Source organism: Scyliorhinus torazame, chromosome 3, assembly GCF_047496885.1.
Source record: "Scyliorhinus torazame isolate Kashiwa2021f chromosome 3, sScyTor2.1, whole genome shotgun sequence".
In the NCBI taxonomy this organism is placed as follows: domain Eukaryota; kingdom Metazoa; phylum Chordata; class Chondrichthyes; order Carcharhiniformes; family Scyliorhinidae; genus Scyliorhinus; species Scyliorhinus torazame.
In genome coordinates, this window is record NC_092709.1 from 292914474 (window position 1) to 292934107 (window position 19634).

A 19634-nucleotide genomic window follows, 5' to 3' on the forward strand; every position below is an offset into this window, starting at 1 on the left:
AGATGAGACATGAAGGTTCAGTTAGGGCGCTCGAGAGTTACAAGTTAGCTAGGAAGGACCTAAAGAGAGAGCTAAGAAGAGCAAGAGGGGACATGAGAAGTCTTTGGCAGGTAGGATCAAGGATAACCCTAAAACTTTCTACAGATATGTCAGGAATAAAAGAATGACTAGGGTAAGAGTAGGGCCAGTCAAGGACAGTAGTGGGAAGTTATGCGTGGAGTCCGAGGAGATAGTAGAGGTGCTAAATGAATATTTTTCATCAGTATTCACACAGGAAAAAGACAATGTTATCGAGGAGAATACTGAGATTCAGGCTACTAGACTAGACGGGCTTGAGGTTCATAAGGAGGAGGTGTTAGCAATTATGGAAAGTGTGAAAATAGATAAGTCCCCTGGGCTGAATGGGATTTATCCTTGGATTCTCTGGGAAGCTAGGGAGGAGATTGCTGAGCCTTTGGCTTTGATCTTTAAGTCATCTTTGTCTACAGGAATAGTGCCAGAAGACTGGAGGATAGCAAATGTTGTCCCCTTGTTCAAGAAGGGGAGTAGAGACAACCCCGGTAACTATAGACCAGTGAGCCTTACTTCTGTTGTGGGCAAAATCTTAGAAAGGTTTATAAGAGATAGGATGTATAATCATCTGGAAAGGAATAATTTGATTAGAGATAGTCAACACGGTTTTGTGAAGGGTGGGTCGTGCCTCACAATCCTTATTGAGTTCTTTGAGAAGGTGACCAAACAGGTGGATGAGAGTAAAGCAGTTGATGTGGTGTATATGGATTTCAGTAATGCGTTTGATAAGGTTCCCCACAGTAGGCTACTGCAGAAAATACGGAGGCATGGGATTCAGGGTGATTTAGCAGTTTGGATCAGAAATTGGCTAGCTGGAAGAAGACAAAGAGTGGTGGTTGATGGGAAATGTTCAGACTGGAGTCCAGTTACTAGTGGTGTACCACAAGGATCTGTTTTGGGGCCACTGCTGTTTGTTATTTTTATAAATGACCTGGAGGAGGGTGTAGAAGGATGGGTGAGTAAATTTGCAGATGACACTAAAGTCGGTGGAGTTGTGGACAGTGCGGAAGGATGTTACAAGTTACAGAGGGACATAGATAAGCTGCAGCGCTGGGCTGAGAGGTGGCAAATGGAGTTTAATGCAGAAAAGTGTGAGGTGATTCATTTTGGAAGGAATAACAGGAAGACAGAGTACTGGGCTAATGGTAAGATTCTAGGTAGTGTGGATGAGCAGAGAGATCTCGGTGTCCATGTACATAGATCCCTGAAAGTTGCCACCCAGGTTGAGAGGGTTGTTAAGAAGGCGTACGGTGTGTTAGCTTTTATTGGTAGAGGGATTGAGTTTTGGAGCCATGAGGATATGTTGCAGCTGTACAAAACTCTGGTGTGGCCGCATTTGGAGTGCAATTCTGGTCGCCGCATTATAGGAAGGATGTGGAAGCATTGGAAAGGGTGCAGAGGAGATTTACCAGAATGTTGCCTATTATGGAGGGAAGAGCGTATGAGGGAAGGCTGAGGGACTTGAAGCTGTTTTTGTTAGAGAGAAGAAGGTTAAGAGGTGACTTAATTGAGGCATACAAGATGATCAGAGGATTAGATAGGGTGGACAGTGAGAGCCTTTTTCCTCGGATGGTGATGTCTAGCACAAGGGGACATAGCTTTAAATTGAGGGGAGATAGATATAGGACAGATGTCAGAGGTAGGTTCTTTACTCAGAGAGTAGTAAGGGCGTGGAATGCCCTGCCTGCAACAGTAGTGGACTCGCCAACACTAAGGGCATTCAAATGGTCATTGGATAGACATATGGATGCTAAGGGAATAGTGTAGATGGGCTTTAGAGAGGTTTTACAGGTCGGCGCAACATCGAGGGCCGAAGGGCCTGTATTGCGCTGTAATGTTCTATGTTCTATGGTGTTACTACAGAATGATGAGGCAGTAATAGAGGGGCTGGTGGGATACTTTTTTCAAAAAAAACTATATCTGTGCCAAAGAAAGTACTTCACCATTGAGAAGGAAGCCTTAGCATTGCTACTAGCCCTTCTACATAATGAAGTAAATGTCCGGCATAAAAATAAACAAAGCTTAGTCTATAGGGACCATAACCACTCGCGTTTATAGAAAAATTGAACATTTGGAATGCAAGATTGTTCCATTGGAGCTTATTGTTGCAACCTTTCAATGTGAAAATTGTGCATATTCCTGAAAAATATATTATTGTGGCTGCATTGTCATGGGTTTAAATGTTAATAAGTGGCAGAAATAAGAATTGGGGGAAATTAGGTAAGAAAGGAAGGATGAATGGATGTGTGTTTTGTGTCACGTACCTTGGTATGAAATGTTCTTGCAATGATGTTTCATTCCCCTAAGGGGGAGGTATGTTAAAGTCCTTCCTTTTGATTTTCTTTCTTCTATTCTATCATTTTTGGTCTGTGGACTCATAATGGTGATGTGCCTTTCAGCAGTGGACTTAAGCTCAGACAACCTGCTAGTCAAGACAGTGGATTCCAGGATTTATTTTTGGATGGGGTAACACAGACCCTTTGTCACCAAGGGAATCTTGAGAACCAGATTTGGAGGAAGTTGGTTTTATTGGCTGGCTGGCAACATGTGGGTTGGCCAGGGACAGGTCTCCGGCTGACAACAGTCAGTGATTGGTCCTGCTTCTCACAAAGCTGGGCAGAAGACATTAGACCTTGAAGAGAGTAGGTGCTTTCTCTGTGCTGAAGTAAATGACTGCTTTATTGTTCTAAAACCAGTGAGTGCCTAGCACATCCTTACTATTTAGAATCACAGAATTTCTGCAGTACAGAAGGAGGCCATTCGGCCCATCGAGCCTGCACCGACCCGCTGAATAAGTACCCTACCTAGGCTTACACCCCCCACCCTATCCCCATAACCCCTTAACCCCACTAAGGGGCAATTTTAGCATAGCCATTCCACCTAACCTGCAAGGCTGGAAATGAACCCGGATCCTTGGCACTGTGAGGCAGCAGTGCTAACCACTACCATGTGGGCTGTGATCTTGAATTTACAAAGAAAATAGACAACCTTACCAGAGAAAACCCTCCCAACTTAGAAGGAAGAAGCATCAAAGCGAAAGTCTGAACTGCTGAATGACTTTAACTGAAAACCATCATAGGTCAATTGATCTTTTATCCTTTTTATGGTGGTAAACATGGGGTGAAATAGTTGTTCAGATACTCAGGGAGTAACCTAGCTTGTCTAGAGTACAGTTACATCAGGGCCGGGGGCAGGGGGTAGCGGTGGGCGGCGACCAGGAGATGGGACGTGGGATTGGATCCCCTGGGACCAGGGCGTCGAGGCATAGAGCACCATTGTGCGGACAGCAAGGCAGCCATCCAACTGTGCCAGCCATCGGTACTCCTGTCGGCTGGGATGGGTGCCAGGGCCAGAGGCCCCCTTGGTCCAGGCACCGATGGGGCCAGGGGTGTGGTCGGAGGGAAAAGTGGCAGGGGGAACTGCCGGCGGTGGGGGTGGGAATGGGGGGGGGGGGGGGGGAAGAACATGCGGGGTCAGAGGCAGCACTGCAGGCCGGGGCCACCGGATAGACGTTTCAACTTTGTGGGTCAAGGGAGTACGCACCATGCTAACATCTCCGCATTTCACTCCCCGCAGACAATGGATTTCGATATCCAACCAGAAAGGTTGGAAACTGCCTGGTCCATGGGATAGAGGGTCTTGTCCATGGGATGGAGGATGATGACGACCCGCTCCGTTATCAGCTCTGGTGCTCTGCATTATTTGACAACGTCTGACTCCTGTCTTTGGAAGCACTTTCCACCAACTGCCTGCGTGATCCCAGCATGCGTGTTGACCATTCCATCGCATGGTCCCATCGAACCCCTGGGTGGTGGAGGTGTGAACGGAATCCGGGGTTCGGGGGATGGACGGGGCTGGGTATTGGGGCAGCGTGCAGTGATGGGCCATGGACCAGGTCAGCCCGACCACATGGCGCTCCCACATATCTAGCACTGCCACCTCCGGGGATGACACTGGGGGTGGCCTCTGACTGGCCAAGGGGCCCTGGCCCGTGCCCACCTCCAACGCCCATGCCCCACACAACCATTCGACCCACCCGCTGCAACCAGCCTTGCTCATCCCTAGCACCCCTCAAATAGAGCACAGAGGCAGTTCGCTACTTTGGTGAATAGATGTTTGTTGTGCAATATGCAGGTTTTATGCCCTAGCCCCTATGTGCTTCACTCCTCCCAACTTAACCGGTGTCTAACATCCTTTTTTAAAAGAAATTTAGAGTACCCAATTCATTTTTCCAATAAAGGGGCAATTTAGCGTGGCCAATCCACCTACCCTGCACATCTTTGGGTTGTGGGGGTGAAACCCACACAAACACGGGGAGAATGTGCAAACTCCACACGGACAGTGACCCAGAGCCAGGATCGAACCTGGGACCTCGGCGCCGTGAGGCAGCAGGGCTAACCCACTGCGCCACCGTGCTGCCCGGTGTCTAACATCCTGGCCTTACGTGCCCTAATGCTCCATCTAGGTGGGTCCCCAGGTGGTACATTGGGAATAGAGGCGGCCTGCTGTAATTATCGCCCTATGACCTGGGTCAGCCATCCTCTTGAGGAACCGAGCCTGGGTGGGCCGGTTGTCGTCCAGGTATCCCAGGTGGCGTGGTGCCACCCTGGTTTGCCCACTGCCCATTGGATGCGCCAGAGCAGGGCGGGTGGGGGGACTCGGGTGCTGTGATGTTCCGGCACCTCCCCTGCAGGAGTTACCGGCACCGACTCCATCACCTCCTACACCCTCTGGGGGCCCCAGGTGGTACATCAAGATCTGTGCCAGCTCCCTCTGTGTCTAGTTCAGGTCAGCCAGCACCAGGCCAATGCTCTTGACGCCTACAGCCATGGCCCTTTGTGATTGGGCCACACGCTGGAGTGCCGCAGCGATGTGCATGTGGTCCTGTGACATTCTTCACCTAGCTTTCTTAAAAAAAAGCCAGCAGCTTGTTCCCATGAATTTCCCAGTGCTGCTCTGCAAAAGGATTGGAAATGCTGCCTAGATAGATTCACCTCTTCAATTATCTCTGCCTCACAGGAAGTGCTTCACATCTGACCAACATCACATTAAGTGGCTTCAAGAGGAAATGGCTATGCGTTTCATTTTAGAGAGATAGTCCAGACCTCCATACTCTTTTCTAATGAGCTAGATCAATACAGTCCCATTTAGCAGGCAAGTCCACTTACACACAATAGAACAAACTCCCTACCCTGCACCCAAAACAAAATCCTTAAATCAATCCATTTGGTGAGATAAAATTTGGCAATTTCGAGGGGTTAAGAAAATCATAATAATGAGGGTGTACGGAATATCCATTGACAAGTCTGATCCGATGCATACTCAGCCACACATACACATGCACATTGACACACACACACGCATGCACACTTTTGTGGGAATCGCAGGACATTGACAAGGAAAGGCATTTTGGCATCAGAGTTAGAAAGCATCATTGTGACCATTCAGATCTTTACCCGCGATCAATGAGAATGTTCTCTGCCGTTATTACCAGCTTCTTGAACTACTTACGCTCAGGCTGAGTAGATACTTTAATAGGTTGTGAACTTTGCCCCGGTCCAAAATTGTTGTAGGCTGTGATCCTAAAGGAATATGTTTCTTCCGGTTTCAAATTTCCAACAGTAAGCTGCAGGTCTCCAAACTGGGAGGTATTCAATGCACGCTCTCTGATTTTAAACCGAGGAAAAATGAGAGTGAGTAGCGTTATATTGCAATACTAAGGCACACAAGCGTTTCCATCCAATTTTAACAGTGAATTAGGTTAGATAGACAACTCAGTGCCATAAAGAAACGATTTATGCTTGTAAATAATCACAGGATGTGTTCTTCAAGATCTATGAAATATCTTTCAGCTATTTGTCAGCACCAGTCTGATCAGAACAGTGATGATAATGTTCTGTTGTGTTTAACTGATGTACTTAGCTTTCCCCAGTGAGCATTTTTAAACACTACTGGGCATTTAAGTAGCCTCTGGGCAATGTTCAATAACATTACTCCTCGCAATATCAAACTGTGAAAATATCAATTGACAGTTGTGCATCCCAAGAAAAACACAATGGAGGAAATCAGGAGAATCAGAATGCATTTTTAAAACACTACTGGAAGGATGGAATGAATGATAATGAAGGAAACACCATTTAGAAAAGTTAGAGGCATTAAAAATTAACAAAGGGCGGGATTCTCTGCTCGTCGGGATTCACTTTTCCCGCCCGCAGCGCAGCTCCGCCCAAGGGTTTCCCGGCGGCATGAGGTGGTCACATTGACAAGCGACGGGAAGATAGAATCCTGCCGCTCACGTACAGCGTGGGGCCAAGAAACACACGGCTGGGAAGCCGGAGAATCCCACCCAAAGAGAAATTGCAGACGCTTTTAAAAAGATATATTCTTTTAAATTGGAAATGGTGCAGTTTTTACAGAGTTTACAGAACGAGATCATTGTTTATTTACATAGGAATTGCCCCCTTCCCAGCTCCTGGCAGGTTACCCCACCCGAATGGTATCCCTTCCTGTAGAGGGCAGTTCGGCCTCAGCTGGACCCAATCTGACCTGAGACCCTTTGTCCCTGCCATGTTCCTGGCCGCCCCATTGTCTATTCTGGCTGTTTCCTCCCCCCCCCCCCCCCACCCCCCCCTTCCTATTCTTTGATGTCTGAGTAGTCCCTATGCACACAAGCCTCCACGCTCTATTGGCTGTTGGCTTCCAACAGGTCTCGGAACAATTTGTTGAATGGCTTCCATGTCTTGTGGAAGCCTTCTTCCGACCCTCAGATGGCAAATTTTTCCGGGTGGAAGAATTCCAACAGGTCGGACAGCCAGTCTGCAGCTTCGGGTGGAGCTGCTGATGGCCAGCCGAGCAGGGTTCTTTGGCGGGCAATTAGGGAGGCAAAGGGTAGGGCATTAGACCCCCTCCCCATAAATAGCTCTGACTGGTCTGAGACTCCAAAGACTGCCACTTTCGGGCTGAGCTCCACAAGCTTGGACATTGCTTCAAAGAAGAATGTCTAGTACCCGACCAGTCTGGGCCATGCTCAGAACATATGGGTGTGGTTCTTGGCACCGTTCACCTTTGTCCTCCACCTACGAGAAGAAGCTATTCATTCGGGTATGCTCTGTGCACCACTTCCAGTTGCATGCGGCTTAGTCTTGCGCAAGTGGAGGTGGAGTTGACCCTGTTCAGTGCTTCACTCCAGAATCCCCACACTATTTCAATCCCTAGTTCTTCCTCCCATTTTCCCCGTGTCTCATCTCGTGGGGAGCATACCCCTTCTAGTAGTTATCCATACAGGTCCCCGCAGTTCTCCCCTCTCAGATTGCCCACGTCCAGTAGTTCCTCTAACATTGAATATCTCAGCATCCGTGGGTATGTTGTCGTCTTCTTGTGGAAGGAGTTCTTTACCTATAGGTGTCGCAGTTCGTTCCCGTTGGGTAGTTGTAGTTTTTCTGTCAGTTCCTCTCTCGTCTCTAGTCTGTCCTCCGTGTAGCAGTCCCTAACAGTTAGCATCCCCCCCCCCCCACCGTCCTGTCTCCATCTCTTAAAGATGGTGTCCAACATGGCTGACGCAAATCTGTGATGGCCGCAGATGGGGGTCAGAGTGCACATTTCGGATAAGCCAAAGTGCTGTTTCATTTGATTCCAGGTTCAGAGTATGGCTGCCATCACTGGGCTTGTTGAGAGTTTGGCTGGTGGGGATGGGAGTGCCACTGTGGTGAGAGCGCGGAGGGTCGTCCCTGTACAGGAGCTCTCCTCCATCCTCACCCATTACGTTTCCGTTCTTTCATCCATACCCTTACTCTTTCTGCTGTGGCAGCCAGCGGTAGTATTGTAGGTTTGGGAGGGCCAGGCACACCATGCATGTTCTTCTCTGGAGGACCTTTTTGGGGACCTTTGGGTTCTTTCCCCCCACCCCTCACAAATGCCATGATCACTTTGTCGACCGAGTTAAAAAAGGCCTTGGGGATATAGATCGATATGGATTTGAACAGGAAGTGGAGTCTTGGCAGCACATTCATTCTGACTGTCTGCACCCTCCCTGTTGGGAGAGCGGGAGTGTGTCCCATCTCTGGAGGTCCTTTTTGACTTCCTCCACCAGACTAGTCAGGTTCCACTTGTGGATCCGTGTCTAGTCGTGGGCGATCTGGATCCCCAGATAGCGGAATTTGCTTTTGGCTTGTTTAAATGATAGACCCGCTAGCATAACCCCTCCCCCTTTCGGGTTCACCAGGAAGACTTCACTCTTGCTCTGGTTGAGCTTGCAACCTTGAGCTTGTAGCCTGAGAAGGCTCGAAACTCTCACAGGAACTTCATGATCCATTCCAAGCTGCTTTGAGGGTCCAAGATATCTGGTCATCTGCGTCCACCTCTGTACACAGTTCGCCAGTCGCCTGGCTAGGATTATTGCGAGTATTTTCACAACCATATTGAGCAGCGAGATGGGTCTGTAGGATACACACTCGGTTGGGTCTTTGTCTTTCTTGGGTATTAGCGATATAGTGGCTTGTGCTAGCATTGAAGACAAAATGCCCCTTGCTAGAAAGTCTGAAAACATCTCCCGCAGGTGCGGGGCCTGTGCTGCCGCAAAAGTATTGTAGAAGTCAACCAGGAAGCCATTTGGTCCCAGTACCTTCCCCGCCTGCATGGAGCTGATGCTGTCCGTGATTTATTTCAGTTTGAGTGGTGCCTCCAGCCCCTTTCTCCTATCTTCCCCCATGACTGACACGTCCAGTCCATCGAGGAACTGTTTCATCCCCGAGTCACCGTTGGGTGGTTTGGAGGTGGACAGCCCCCTGTAGAAGGCTTTGAACGTTTTGTTGACCTTTTTCGGTTTGGCTACCAGTCTTCCTTTGCTATCTTTCACCTGCTCTATCTCCTTGTGTCTGTCTGCTTTCATAGCTTTTCCTCCGTGATCATAAACAATCTCCTGATCTGGCGGAGTTGGTGCACTGCTTTCTTGGTGGATAGCGGGTTAAAGTCCATGTGTAGCTTTTTCTTCTCTGTCAGAAGCACTATGGTCGGGGTCTTGGAGTGCCGTCTGTCTACCTCCAGTATGGAGTCGATCCGTTGTTGCCTAGCAACTACCCCATCTAATCCCTGAATGCCTTGTAAGCGATAATTTCTCCTCTAATCACAGCCTTCAGCACCTCCCAGAATGCAGAGAGTGAGGCCTCCCTGTTCCGGTCGTTAGTGATATCCTCATTTATGGTCGGTAATATTTTTGGCAGAAGACGTTGTCAGCCAAGATGGCCGTGTCCAACCTCTGTGGGCGGGGCGTTGTGCACAGCCCACCTCCAACCTCACATCCATGTCATGTGGAGCGTGGTTGGAGATTACGATCGCAGAGTGTTCCACTCTTACTATCCCTGGAACCAGCGAATTCCACACTAGAAAAAAGTTGTTACGGGTATAGACCTTTGTACTTGTGAAAAAAATGAAAACTCCTTCTCACCCGGGTGCATGAACCACCATGGGTCCACAGCCCCCTTCTGCTCCATAAATGTCCAGAGTTCTCTTTTCCATTTTGGGGTTTGACCTGTTCCATCAGCGGGTTCTGTACACAGTTTAGGCCCACCCATGATTAGGCTGTGGGTGTCAATGACGGGGACTTCCGCCATTGTCTTCTTTATAAATTCCGTGTTGTCCCAGTTAGGCATGTACACATTGACCAGGACCACTGGTGCCCAGTCCAGGACACCGTTGACCATGACGTACAGTCCCCCTGATCGCAGTAAATGTTGTCCTCTTACTCAATAGTATGGTTACCCCTCTAGCTCTCGTTCCGCAACATGAATGTTATGTCTGTCCCACCCAGCCCTTTCTTACCCACAGTTGGTTTTCTCCTTCAGATGCGTGTCTCAGAGGAAGACTATGTCGGCTTTCATACTATTCAGGTGGGCGAAGACTCTGGATCTATTCACTGGGCCGTTAAGTCCCCTGACGTTCCCTCCCCCCTTGCGGGATCAACTATACTTACCTTGTGGCTGCGCCCCTGAACTCCAGGGTTTCCCTTTGTTCATGGACCTTCAAGAGTGACTACTTGCAGTGCTATCTTGTTCCTTGTTACCACCTGTGGCCTGTTGTAGCCCTGACCCTTTGTTCCCCTTGTGGTTTTGCTTCTCCCCTTTTCTGCTAACCAATCCCTTCCCCACTGTTGTCCCCACTCTATTCCCGGTGGGAGATGCGCTTCCCCCCTCACTTGTACCTCCTGCCGCTAGCGTTCCTACTCGTGTGTTGGCTCCCCTCCTGGGTTAGGCCCGATCCCCTATCCCCTCCTAAGCCCACTGTTTTGATTTTCCCCCTGTCTCCTCCCCACCCTCTCATGCGCTCTGCTGCACTCGCCCCCTCCTTCCTGTTAACTAGTTCCCCTGTTCAGAACGAGGTGGTATATCCCACGCAATTTGTGCTTTATCAATCCCCAATCTCTTCAATGTCTGCTTCATCGCTGCCTTCTCTGCTGTTTATCCAGTCCATTCTTTTGGACAAATTTTTCCACATCTGCAGGGGCAGTAAAATAATATTCCCTGCCCTGGTACGTTACCCAGAGTCTGGCTGGGTACAGCAATCCGAACCTGGGGCGAGATTCTCCGACCCCCCCCCCCCGTAGCCCCCCCCCCCCGGGCCGGGTCGGAGAATCGCCGGGGGCTGGCGTGAATCCTGCCCCCGCCGTTTGCCGAATTCTCCACCACCGGATATTCGGCGGGGGCGGGAATCGTACCGCGTCGGTTGGCGGGCCCCCCCCCCCCCGCGATTCTACGGCCCGAATGGGCCGAAGTCCCGCCGCTAAAATTCCTGTCCCGCCGGCGTAGATTAAACCACCTACCTTACCGGCGGGACAAGGTGGCGCGGGGTCCTCGGGGGGGCGCGGGGCGATCTGGCCCCGGGGGGTGCCCCCACGGTGGCCTGGCCCGCGATCGGGGCCTACCGATCCGCAGGCACTCTTTCCCTTCCGCCTTCGCCATGGTCTCCACCATGGTAGAGGCGGAAGAGACTCCCTCCACTGCGCATGCGCGGGAATGCCGTCAGCGGCCGCTGACGCTCCCGCGCATGCGCCGCCCGGAGATGTCATTTCCACGCCAACTGGCAGGGCACCAAAGGCCTTTTCCAGTTTCTCCTACCCACCGGAGAGCGACATGGCCCATAGGTTGCTCCGGCCGAAACCCAAGGCTGGGGAGCAGCCGAGAGTGATCATTGCCAAGCTACACCGGAACTAGGACAGGGAAAAAATCCTACGCTGGATCAGACAGACAAAGTCTTGCAGCTGGGAGAAACACAGGGTCAGGATGTACCAGGACATTGGGGCAGACCTGGCAAAGTGCCGGGCAGAACTTAACATGGCAAAGTCGGCCCTGTTCAAGAACAATATCAGGGGCGAAATTCTCTGGAAATGGCGCGATGTCTGCCGACTGGCGCCCAAAACGGCGCAAATCAGCTGGCGGGGCAGAAATTTGTCCGGCGCGGGCCTAGCCCCTTAAGATTGGGGCTCGGCCCCCCAAGGTGCGGAGCATTCCGCACCTTTGGGGCGGTGCGATGCCCAACTGATTTGCGCCGTTTTGGGCGCCAGTCGGCAGACATCGCGCCATTTCCAGAGAATTTCGCCCCTGATATTGTTCTTGAACAGGGCCGACTTTGCAATGTTAAGTTCTGCCCGGCACTTTGCCAGGTCTGCCCCAATGTCCTGGTACATCCTGACCCTGTGTTTCTCCCAGCTGCAAGACTTTGTCTGTCTGATCCAGCGTAGGATTTTTTCCCTGTCCTAGTTCCGGTGAAGTTGGCGATGATCACTCTCGGCTGCTCCCCAGCCTTGGGTTTCGGCCGGAGCAACCTATGGGCCATGTCGCTCTCCGGTGAGTAGGAGAAACTGTCTCTCCACACCAGGATTCCCAGCATCTGGGCCACGTAGTCCATTGAGTCCTTGCCCTCGGTTCCTTCTGGCAGACCTACTATTCTAATGTTCTGATGCCTCGGCCGGTTCCCTTGGTCCTCCACCTTCCCCTTCAGGTTCCCCAGAGTCACCACCAACCTCTTTATTTCAGCCTTTAGGGCCATGATTGGGTCATTCTGGTCCATCAAGACTTTTTCTAGTTCCTTGATTGTATTTCCCGGGCCTCGAATCTCTTTTTCACTTGCTTCTGTCACCGCCACCTTGACCTCCGTGTTGATTTCAACTTTTATTCCCTCCTTCAGTTCCTTCAATTCCCTGAGTTACACCTTCCAACCAGCCTCCGGGGGTTCGGGGTGGGGGGGCCTCGTCTTACAGGTCACGTCTCCCTCTCTCAGGAATGACCAGGGACCCCAAGCCTCGTAGGTCCGCTGACCCGCTCGCTCGCTGCTCCTGTCTTTACCAACGTGTTTTTGTTTCTCTCCAGCCACTGGAGCTGATGCTTGCTGCATTTCTGTTAGTCCCCATGTTATTGAGCGTGAGGGGATGTTTTAGTCTGTTTTTTTCAGGCTAATTTAGAGTAAAAGTACCTACTTTCTTATCGTTTGAATGAGAGCTGCCTTAAATGCGACTGCTCAGCACATCTCTCTCACCGCAAGTCGAGAAATTGCAGATGCTTGAGCTCCAAAATAAAATTGGAAGTGTCATAGATACATAGAAGATAGGAGCAGGAGGCCTTTTGGCCCTTCGAGCCTGCTCTGCCTTTCATCACGATCATGGCTGATCATCCAACTCAATAGCCTAATTCTACTTTCTCCCCATAGCCTTTGATCCCATTCTCCCCAAGTGCTATATCTCGCCGCCTCTTGAATATATTCAAAGTTTTAGCATCAACTACATCCTGTGGTAATGAATTCCACATGTTCACCACTCTTTGTGTGAAGAAATATCTCCTTATCTCTGTCCGAGATGGTTTACCCTGAATCCGCAGGCAGTGACCCCTCGTTCTGGACACACCTATCATTGGTAACATCTTCCCTGCATCTACCCGGTCTAGTCCTGTTAGAACTTTATAAGTCTCTATGAGATCCACCCTCATTCTTCTGAACTCCAGCGAGAACAATCCCAACCTAGTCAATCTCTCCTCATATGACAGTCCCGCCATCCCTGGAATCAGTCTGGTAAACCTTCGCTGCACTCCCTCGAGACCAAGAACATCCTTCCTCAGAGAAGGAGACCAAAACTGCACACAATACTCCAAGTGTGGCCTCACCAAAGCCCTGTACAATTGCAGCCACACACCCCTGCTTCTATACTCAAAACCTCTTGCAATGAAGGCCAACATACCATTAACCTTCTTTACCGCCTACTGCACCTGCATGCTTACCTTCAGCGAATGGTGCACAAGGACACCCAGGTCCTGCTGCACACTCCCCTCTCCCAATTTACAACCATTCAGGTAGTAATCTGCCTTCCTATTTTTGCTTCCAAAATGAATAACCTCACACTTATCCAAATTATACTGCATCTGCCATTGGTTTGCCCACTCGCCCAACCTGTCCAGATTTGCTGTAGGATCCCTGCATCCTCATCACAATTCACCCTCCCATCTAATGTGGTATCATCTGCAAACTTTGAGATGTTACATTTTGATCCCTCATCCAAATCATTAATATATATTGTGAATAGCTGGGATCCCAGCACCGATCCCTGTGGTACCCTATTGGTTACTGCCTGCCAATTTGAAAAGGACCCATTATCCCTACTCTTGGTTTCCTCTCTGCCAACCAGTTTTCTATCCACCTCCATACATTTCCTCCAATCGCATGCATTTTAATTTTGCACAATAATCTCTTTTGCAGGACTTTGTCAAATGCCTTCTGAAAGTCCAAATATACCACATCGACTGGCTCCCCCTTGTCAACTGTACTGGTTACATCTTCAAAGAATTCCAAGAGATTTGTCAAGCATGATTTTCCCTTCATAAATCCATGCTGACTCTGACTGATTCTGCAACTGCTTTCTAAATGTTCCGCTATAAAGTCCTTGAGAATGGATTCAAGCATTTTCCCCACTACCAATGTTAGGCTTGCTGGTCGATAATTCCCTGCTTTCTCTCTACCTCCCTTTTTGAATATCGGAGTGACGTGAGCCACCCTCCAATCTGCAGGGACTGTTCCAGAGTCTATAGAATCCCAGAAGATGAGCACCAATGCATCCACTATTTACAGAGCCACCTCCTTAAGCACTCTGGGATGCAGATTCTCAGGCCCTAGGGATTTATCTGCCTTCAATCCCATCAGTTTTCCCAGCACCATTTCTCTACTAATGTTGATCTCCCTCAGTTCTTCCCTCTCACTGCACCTTTCATTCCCCAACATTTCTGGGATCTGGGGCGAAATTCTCCCCCAACGGCGCGATGTCCGCCGACTGGCGCCAAAAACGGCGCCAATCAGACGGGCATCGCGCCGGCCCAAAGGTGCGGAATGCTCCGCATCTTTGGGGCCGAGCCCCAACATTGAGGGGCTAGGCCGGCGCCGGAGGGATTTCCGCCCCGCCAGCTGGCGGAAATGGCGTTTGTTGCCCCGCCAGCTGGCGCGGAAATGCGGCGCATGCGCGGGAGCGTCAGCGGCCGCCGACAGTTTCCCGCGCATGCGCAGTGGGGAGAGTCTCTTCCGCCTCCGCCATGGTGGAGGTCGTGGCGGAGGCGGAAGGGAAAGAGTGCCCCCATGGCACAGGCCCGCCCGCGGATCGGTGGGCCCCGATCGCGGGCCAGGCCACCGTGGGGGCACCCCCCGGGGTCAGATCGCCCCGCGTCCCCCCCCAGGACCCCAGAGCCCGCCCACGCCACCTGGTCCCGCCGGTAAATACCAGCTTTGATTTACACCGGCGGGACAGGCAATTTCTGGGCGGGACTTCGGCCCATCCGTGCCGGAGAATTGAGCGGGGGGTCCCGCCAACCGGCGCGGCCCGATTCCCGCCCCCGCCCAATCTCCGGTACCGGAGACTTCGGCGGGGGCGGGGGCGGAATTCACGGCAGCCAACGGCCATTATCCGACCCGGCGGGGGGTCGGAGAATGACGCCCCTGATTTGTGTCCTCATTTGTGAAGACAGAATCAAAGTATGTATTCAATTGCTCAGCCATTTCTTTGTCCCTTATTAAGCATTCCCCTGTTTCTGTCTGTAGTGGGCCTACATTTTTCTTTACCAATCTCTTTCTCTTCACATATCTGTCGAAACTCTTAATGTCAGTCTTTATGTTCCCTGCAAGCTCCCGTTCGCATTGTATTTTCCCCTTTTAATCAATCCCTTCGTCCTTCTTTGCTGAATTCTAAACTGTTCCCACTCCTCAGACCTATTATTGTTCTTGGCCAATCTGTATGCTTCTTCCTTGTTTTGGATACTGTTTCTAATTTCCTTTGTAAGCCATGGATTGGCCCTGTTACCACCTTTGCTTTTGTGCCAGACTGGAATGAACAGTTGCTGTAATTCCTCCATGCGTTCCTTGAATGTTTGCCATTGTCTATCCACTGACATCCCTTTAAGTATCTCTCCTCAATCTATCAAGGCCAACTCACGCCTCATATCCTCATAGTTCCCTTTATTAAGATTCAGCAGCCTCGTCTCCGAATCAACTCCTTCACTCTCCATCTTGATTAAAAATTCTATCATGTTATGGTCGCTCATCCCCAAGGGGTCTCGTACAGCCAGATTGGCAATGATTCCCTTCTCATTACACATTACCCAGTCTAACATGGCCTACTTTCTAGTTGGTTCCTCCACATATTGGTCAAGAAAACCATCCCGTATACTCTCCAGGAATTCCTCCTCTACGGCATTGTGGCTAATTTGATTTGCCCAATCTATGTGAAGATTAACATCACCCATGATCACCGATATTCCCTTGTTACATGGCATCTCTAATTTCTTGTTTAATGCCATTCCTAACCTCACCAGTGCAGTTTGGGGGTCTATATATGACACCAACTGATGTTTTTTGTCCCTTGGTATTTCTCAACTCTACCCATACAGATTCCACATTGTCAGAGCTAATATCCTTTCTCACTATTGTGTTAATTTCCTCTTTAACCAGCAGTGCCACGCCACCACCTTTTCTTTTATGTCTGTCCTTCCTAAATACTGAGAACCCTGGGACATTCAGTTCCCATCCCTGTTCACCCTGCAGCCATGTCTCCGTAATCCCAATTATATCATACCCATTGATATCTATCTGCGACACACAACCGGTCAGTTAGCATTGGAAAGGCAAAAGCTATGGTAATGTTTCTGGTCTGCCTCAGTGATTGACGTGTCTTTCTTATTCAAACACTGACTATCAGTTGTATAACCACAGGCATTTCTGATGGTTATTTTGCAAAAGTGGGATGTGCTGTACCTATTATCAGTAATTATGTTTGTCTCTTATTCCGACACTCACAGCAGTTTGTAGGAGTGATAACATGATTAATGGCAATGTTCCAATAAATAATTATCTTTACCACCTTGTGAAGTTTCCAAGCAATAAAAGGTTACTCCAAGATATGTAACAATGTGTAATTGGCCACCTTCAGGCAAGCAGTGATTTACCTGAGATTTCTGTTCCGCAGCAGGGTTTAATAACAGCTGACACAATCTCCCAATGTAGAACTTGTGAACAAGCATGATTTATACAGTTTAACTGGAAAATTATCCCTAACTAGCAATTAATCATTACAAAGAACACAACAAGACTCCCTGAAGCCTTTTACACGGAAATCACGGCACAGTACAGGGAAAATAATTACTGCACTTTTTGTAACTATTAGCAATGGAGCGTCGGGAAATGTATTTTTGGCGTAACCAACTGAGGACTTCACAAATAAATCTACATCACCTTTTCAGCAGAGTCAAAATGCAAATGAAATGGAAGAGTGATCGACTAGCTGGAGGCAAGGTAGATAAAATTTTATTGACTGTCAGAAAAATGACATAAACCCTTGAAGCGGGTAAATGAGCAGAGAAGGCAGTGCGGGATATTTTTCATGCATGATTCGAAGGAATGTAAGTTGGCAAAAGACAAGCAAATAAAAGGGAATGAAACAGACTATGAGCAAGGATGACAAACTGAAAGGGGCAAAGGTATATGAACATAGATGAAGTACACAATGGTAATCACTAAATGTATATCGACTCTCTGAAAAAGACAACTTGCATTACATTAGCACCTTTAAACCCTAAAACATCTCAAGCCGCTTCACATTCACACAAAACTAAATGTGACATGAAACCACATGAGGAAATATTAAAGCAGATGACCAAACACTTGGTCGAAGAGGTAGGTTGGAAGGAGCATCTTAAACCTGGGAAGAGAGGAGGAGAGGTACAGGGAGCAATTAAAACCAATGATGCTCCAGAGACCAGAACTGGAGGAGTACAGGCATCTCGAGTCGACCACCCAGAAGGGAGAAAAAAAAGTTCCGACCAGTTTTCTTATTTCCCTTGTTCTTTCCTTCTGGGAAGGGGGCGAGGCCGCCGAGGAAGTTAAAAGCAAGGATGGGAATTTAAAAATCTTAACTGAGAGTCAATGCAGATCAGTCAGCTCAGGGGCAATGGATGAATGGAACTCGGTGAAGGGTCGAAGACAGACAAGAGAGTTTTGAATTACCTCAAGTTTATGGAGGGTAAAACATGGAAACCAGGCGGGCGTGGATTGGAATAGTGAAATTTAGGATATGGATGAGGGTTTCAGCAGCAAATAAACTGAGATGAGGCCAAGTCAGATAATCTTATTATGGGGGCGAGGAAGAACATCTTTGGCTTGAGTGAAATATTGAAACGACAACAAACAGATAGAGCAGACGGGTGCACACAAAAAAATGACAGGTGGCATAGAGGTTAGAAGCAACAAGTTATTGGATAAACAAGAAAGCATACAGCCATGGATAGGATAATGACAGAAAAATGTTCATTTGGCAATTTCAAGACATGCAGCAATGGCAGATTTGATGAAACTGTTCACACCTACCTGTTAACACTTTCCCTGGTGAAGTAAACGGTGTATGTCTGGATACTTCCGTGCGCTTCTGCGGGTGGACGCCAGCTGAGGCGGACAAATCGGCTGGAGACCAGGACGGGGACCACATCCCGAGGGGCGGAGGGAAGGGCACCAGCGTTTGGTAATGCTGAGGGTTGAGGAGGAGAGGAACTGGTCAGTGAGGCAGGTAGGCATAGGATTCTCAGTGTGGGAACTGATAGGGTTACCAGGGTTTGCGAATGAGTCATGTCATTATTAGGTTATAAGGAGCACGTTAATGAACAAAGGAGAAAAAAAAGGTAGAGGATAGGGAATAAAAAAAACGATCATTTGAAAAAATATGAAAAATAGTTATATTTCGAAACACACATTAAAACTGTCCGTCAGGACAGGTAGAGCAACTTTTCAGGGAACAATATATACAATTGTTATTAATGAAGGATGTGAATATGGCAAAATACTTTCGCTCAGTGATCATAAACATTTCACATGGTTTGATTTACATATTCCTCAATATTTGTTCAATTTTTACTTCTTCGTTTTATCTTTAGTTTTTCCCTAAGCTCAGCCTACATGTGGTTCAGAAAATGACTGTCAATTCACTCCATATTCATCTTGACAACTGCCATCATCAGCGTCACTTTTTTGTCCCTTTCACAAACGTAGGCACAATTTTTCCATTGAAATAACTTGGCCCAGATCTGCGAACACTGTTTTCTTGAACAGCCCAGGCATAAACATCAATCAACAGCAGGATTGCAACACGTAATCAAGAATTTTATGCATCATATGAAGAGATATGGAGCATGAAGTGCAGAATTACATAGCAGAGTCAGCTCAAGGGGCATGGCCTCTCCTGTTCCTTTATATTGGGTAATCTGTACAGTTTTCTTCTAGAACAAGAAGAAATAGATGTAGCACATTTACCAATTTTTTATCCAACATTATAACATACTTGAAGTTACCTACTCAGAAGGGATTTGTTGAAACCTATCTTCAAACTTATGTTCTTGCATTCTTTTGTTTAAATATAGTTTCCATTTATGCAATCATAGAATTCCCACAGTGCAGAAGGAGGCCATTCAGCCCATTTGAGTCTGCACCAACCCTCTGAAAGAGCATCCTACCAAGGCCAACTGCCCCACCTTATCCCTGTAACCCAACCTACACTGCACAATCTTTGGACATTGAGGGGCATTTTAGCATGACCAATGCACCTAACCTGCACTTCTCTTTGAACTGCAGGAGGAAACCGGAGCACCCGGTGGAAACCCACGCAGACGCGGGGAGAAAGTGCAAACACCACACAGACAGTCACTTGAGGCCAAAATTGAACCCGGGTCCCTAGCACTGTGAGGCAGTAGTGCTAAACGCTGTGCCACTGTGCCACCCAACCTGAAGTCGTTAATTTGGTGGCGGGAGTGGAAGCCGTGGCAGCATGGTAGCATAGTGGTTAGCACAGTTGCTTCACAGCTCCAGGTCCCAGGTTCGATTCCCAAACTCCACACAGTCACCTGAGGCAAGAATTGAACCCTGGTCCCTAGCACAGTGAGGCAACAGTGCTACCCATTGTGCTTCTGTGCCACTCCAATGTTGTCCAAATGTGTAAAATATGACAGTACAGTCAATACATTTTTAATAAATTAATTATCAGTCCAGAAATAAAGTAGCCAAAA

At 48.7% G+C, this 19634-nt stretch overlaps 1 protein-coding gene across 1 annotated transcript in view; it reads right to left on the reverse strand.

Annotated features, from left to right (window-relative positions):
* The window catches only part of dcc (DCC netrin 1 receptor), a 1735814-nt gene that overhangs the window by 433146 nt on the left and 1283034 nt on the right, over positions 1 to 19634 (reverse strand). The window contains exons 8-9 of the mRNA XM_072497411.1: positions 17950 to 18106; positions 5584 to 5738 (exon numbers count right to left, since the gene is read on the reverse strand). Coding sequence (XP_072353512.1) covers positions 5584 to 5738; positions 17950 to 18106 — 312 coding nt within the window. The remainder of the gene's footprint in view (positions 1 to 5583; positions 5739 to 17949; positions 18107 to 19634) is intronic.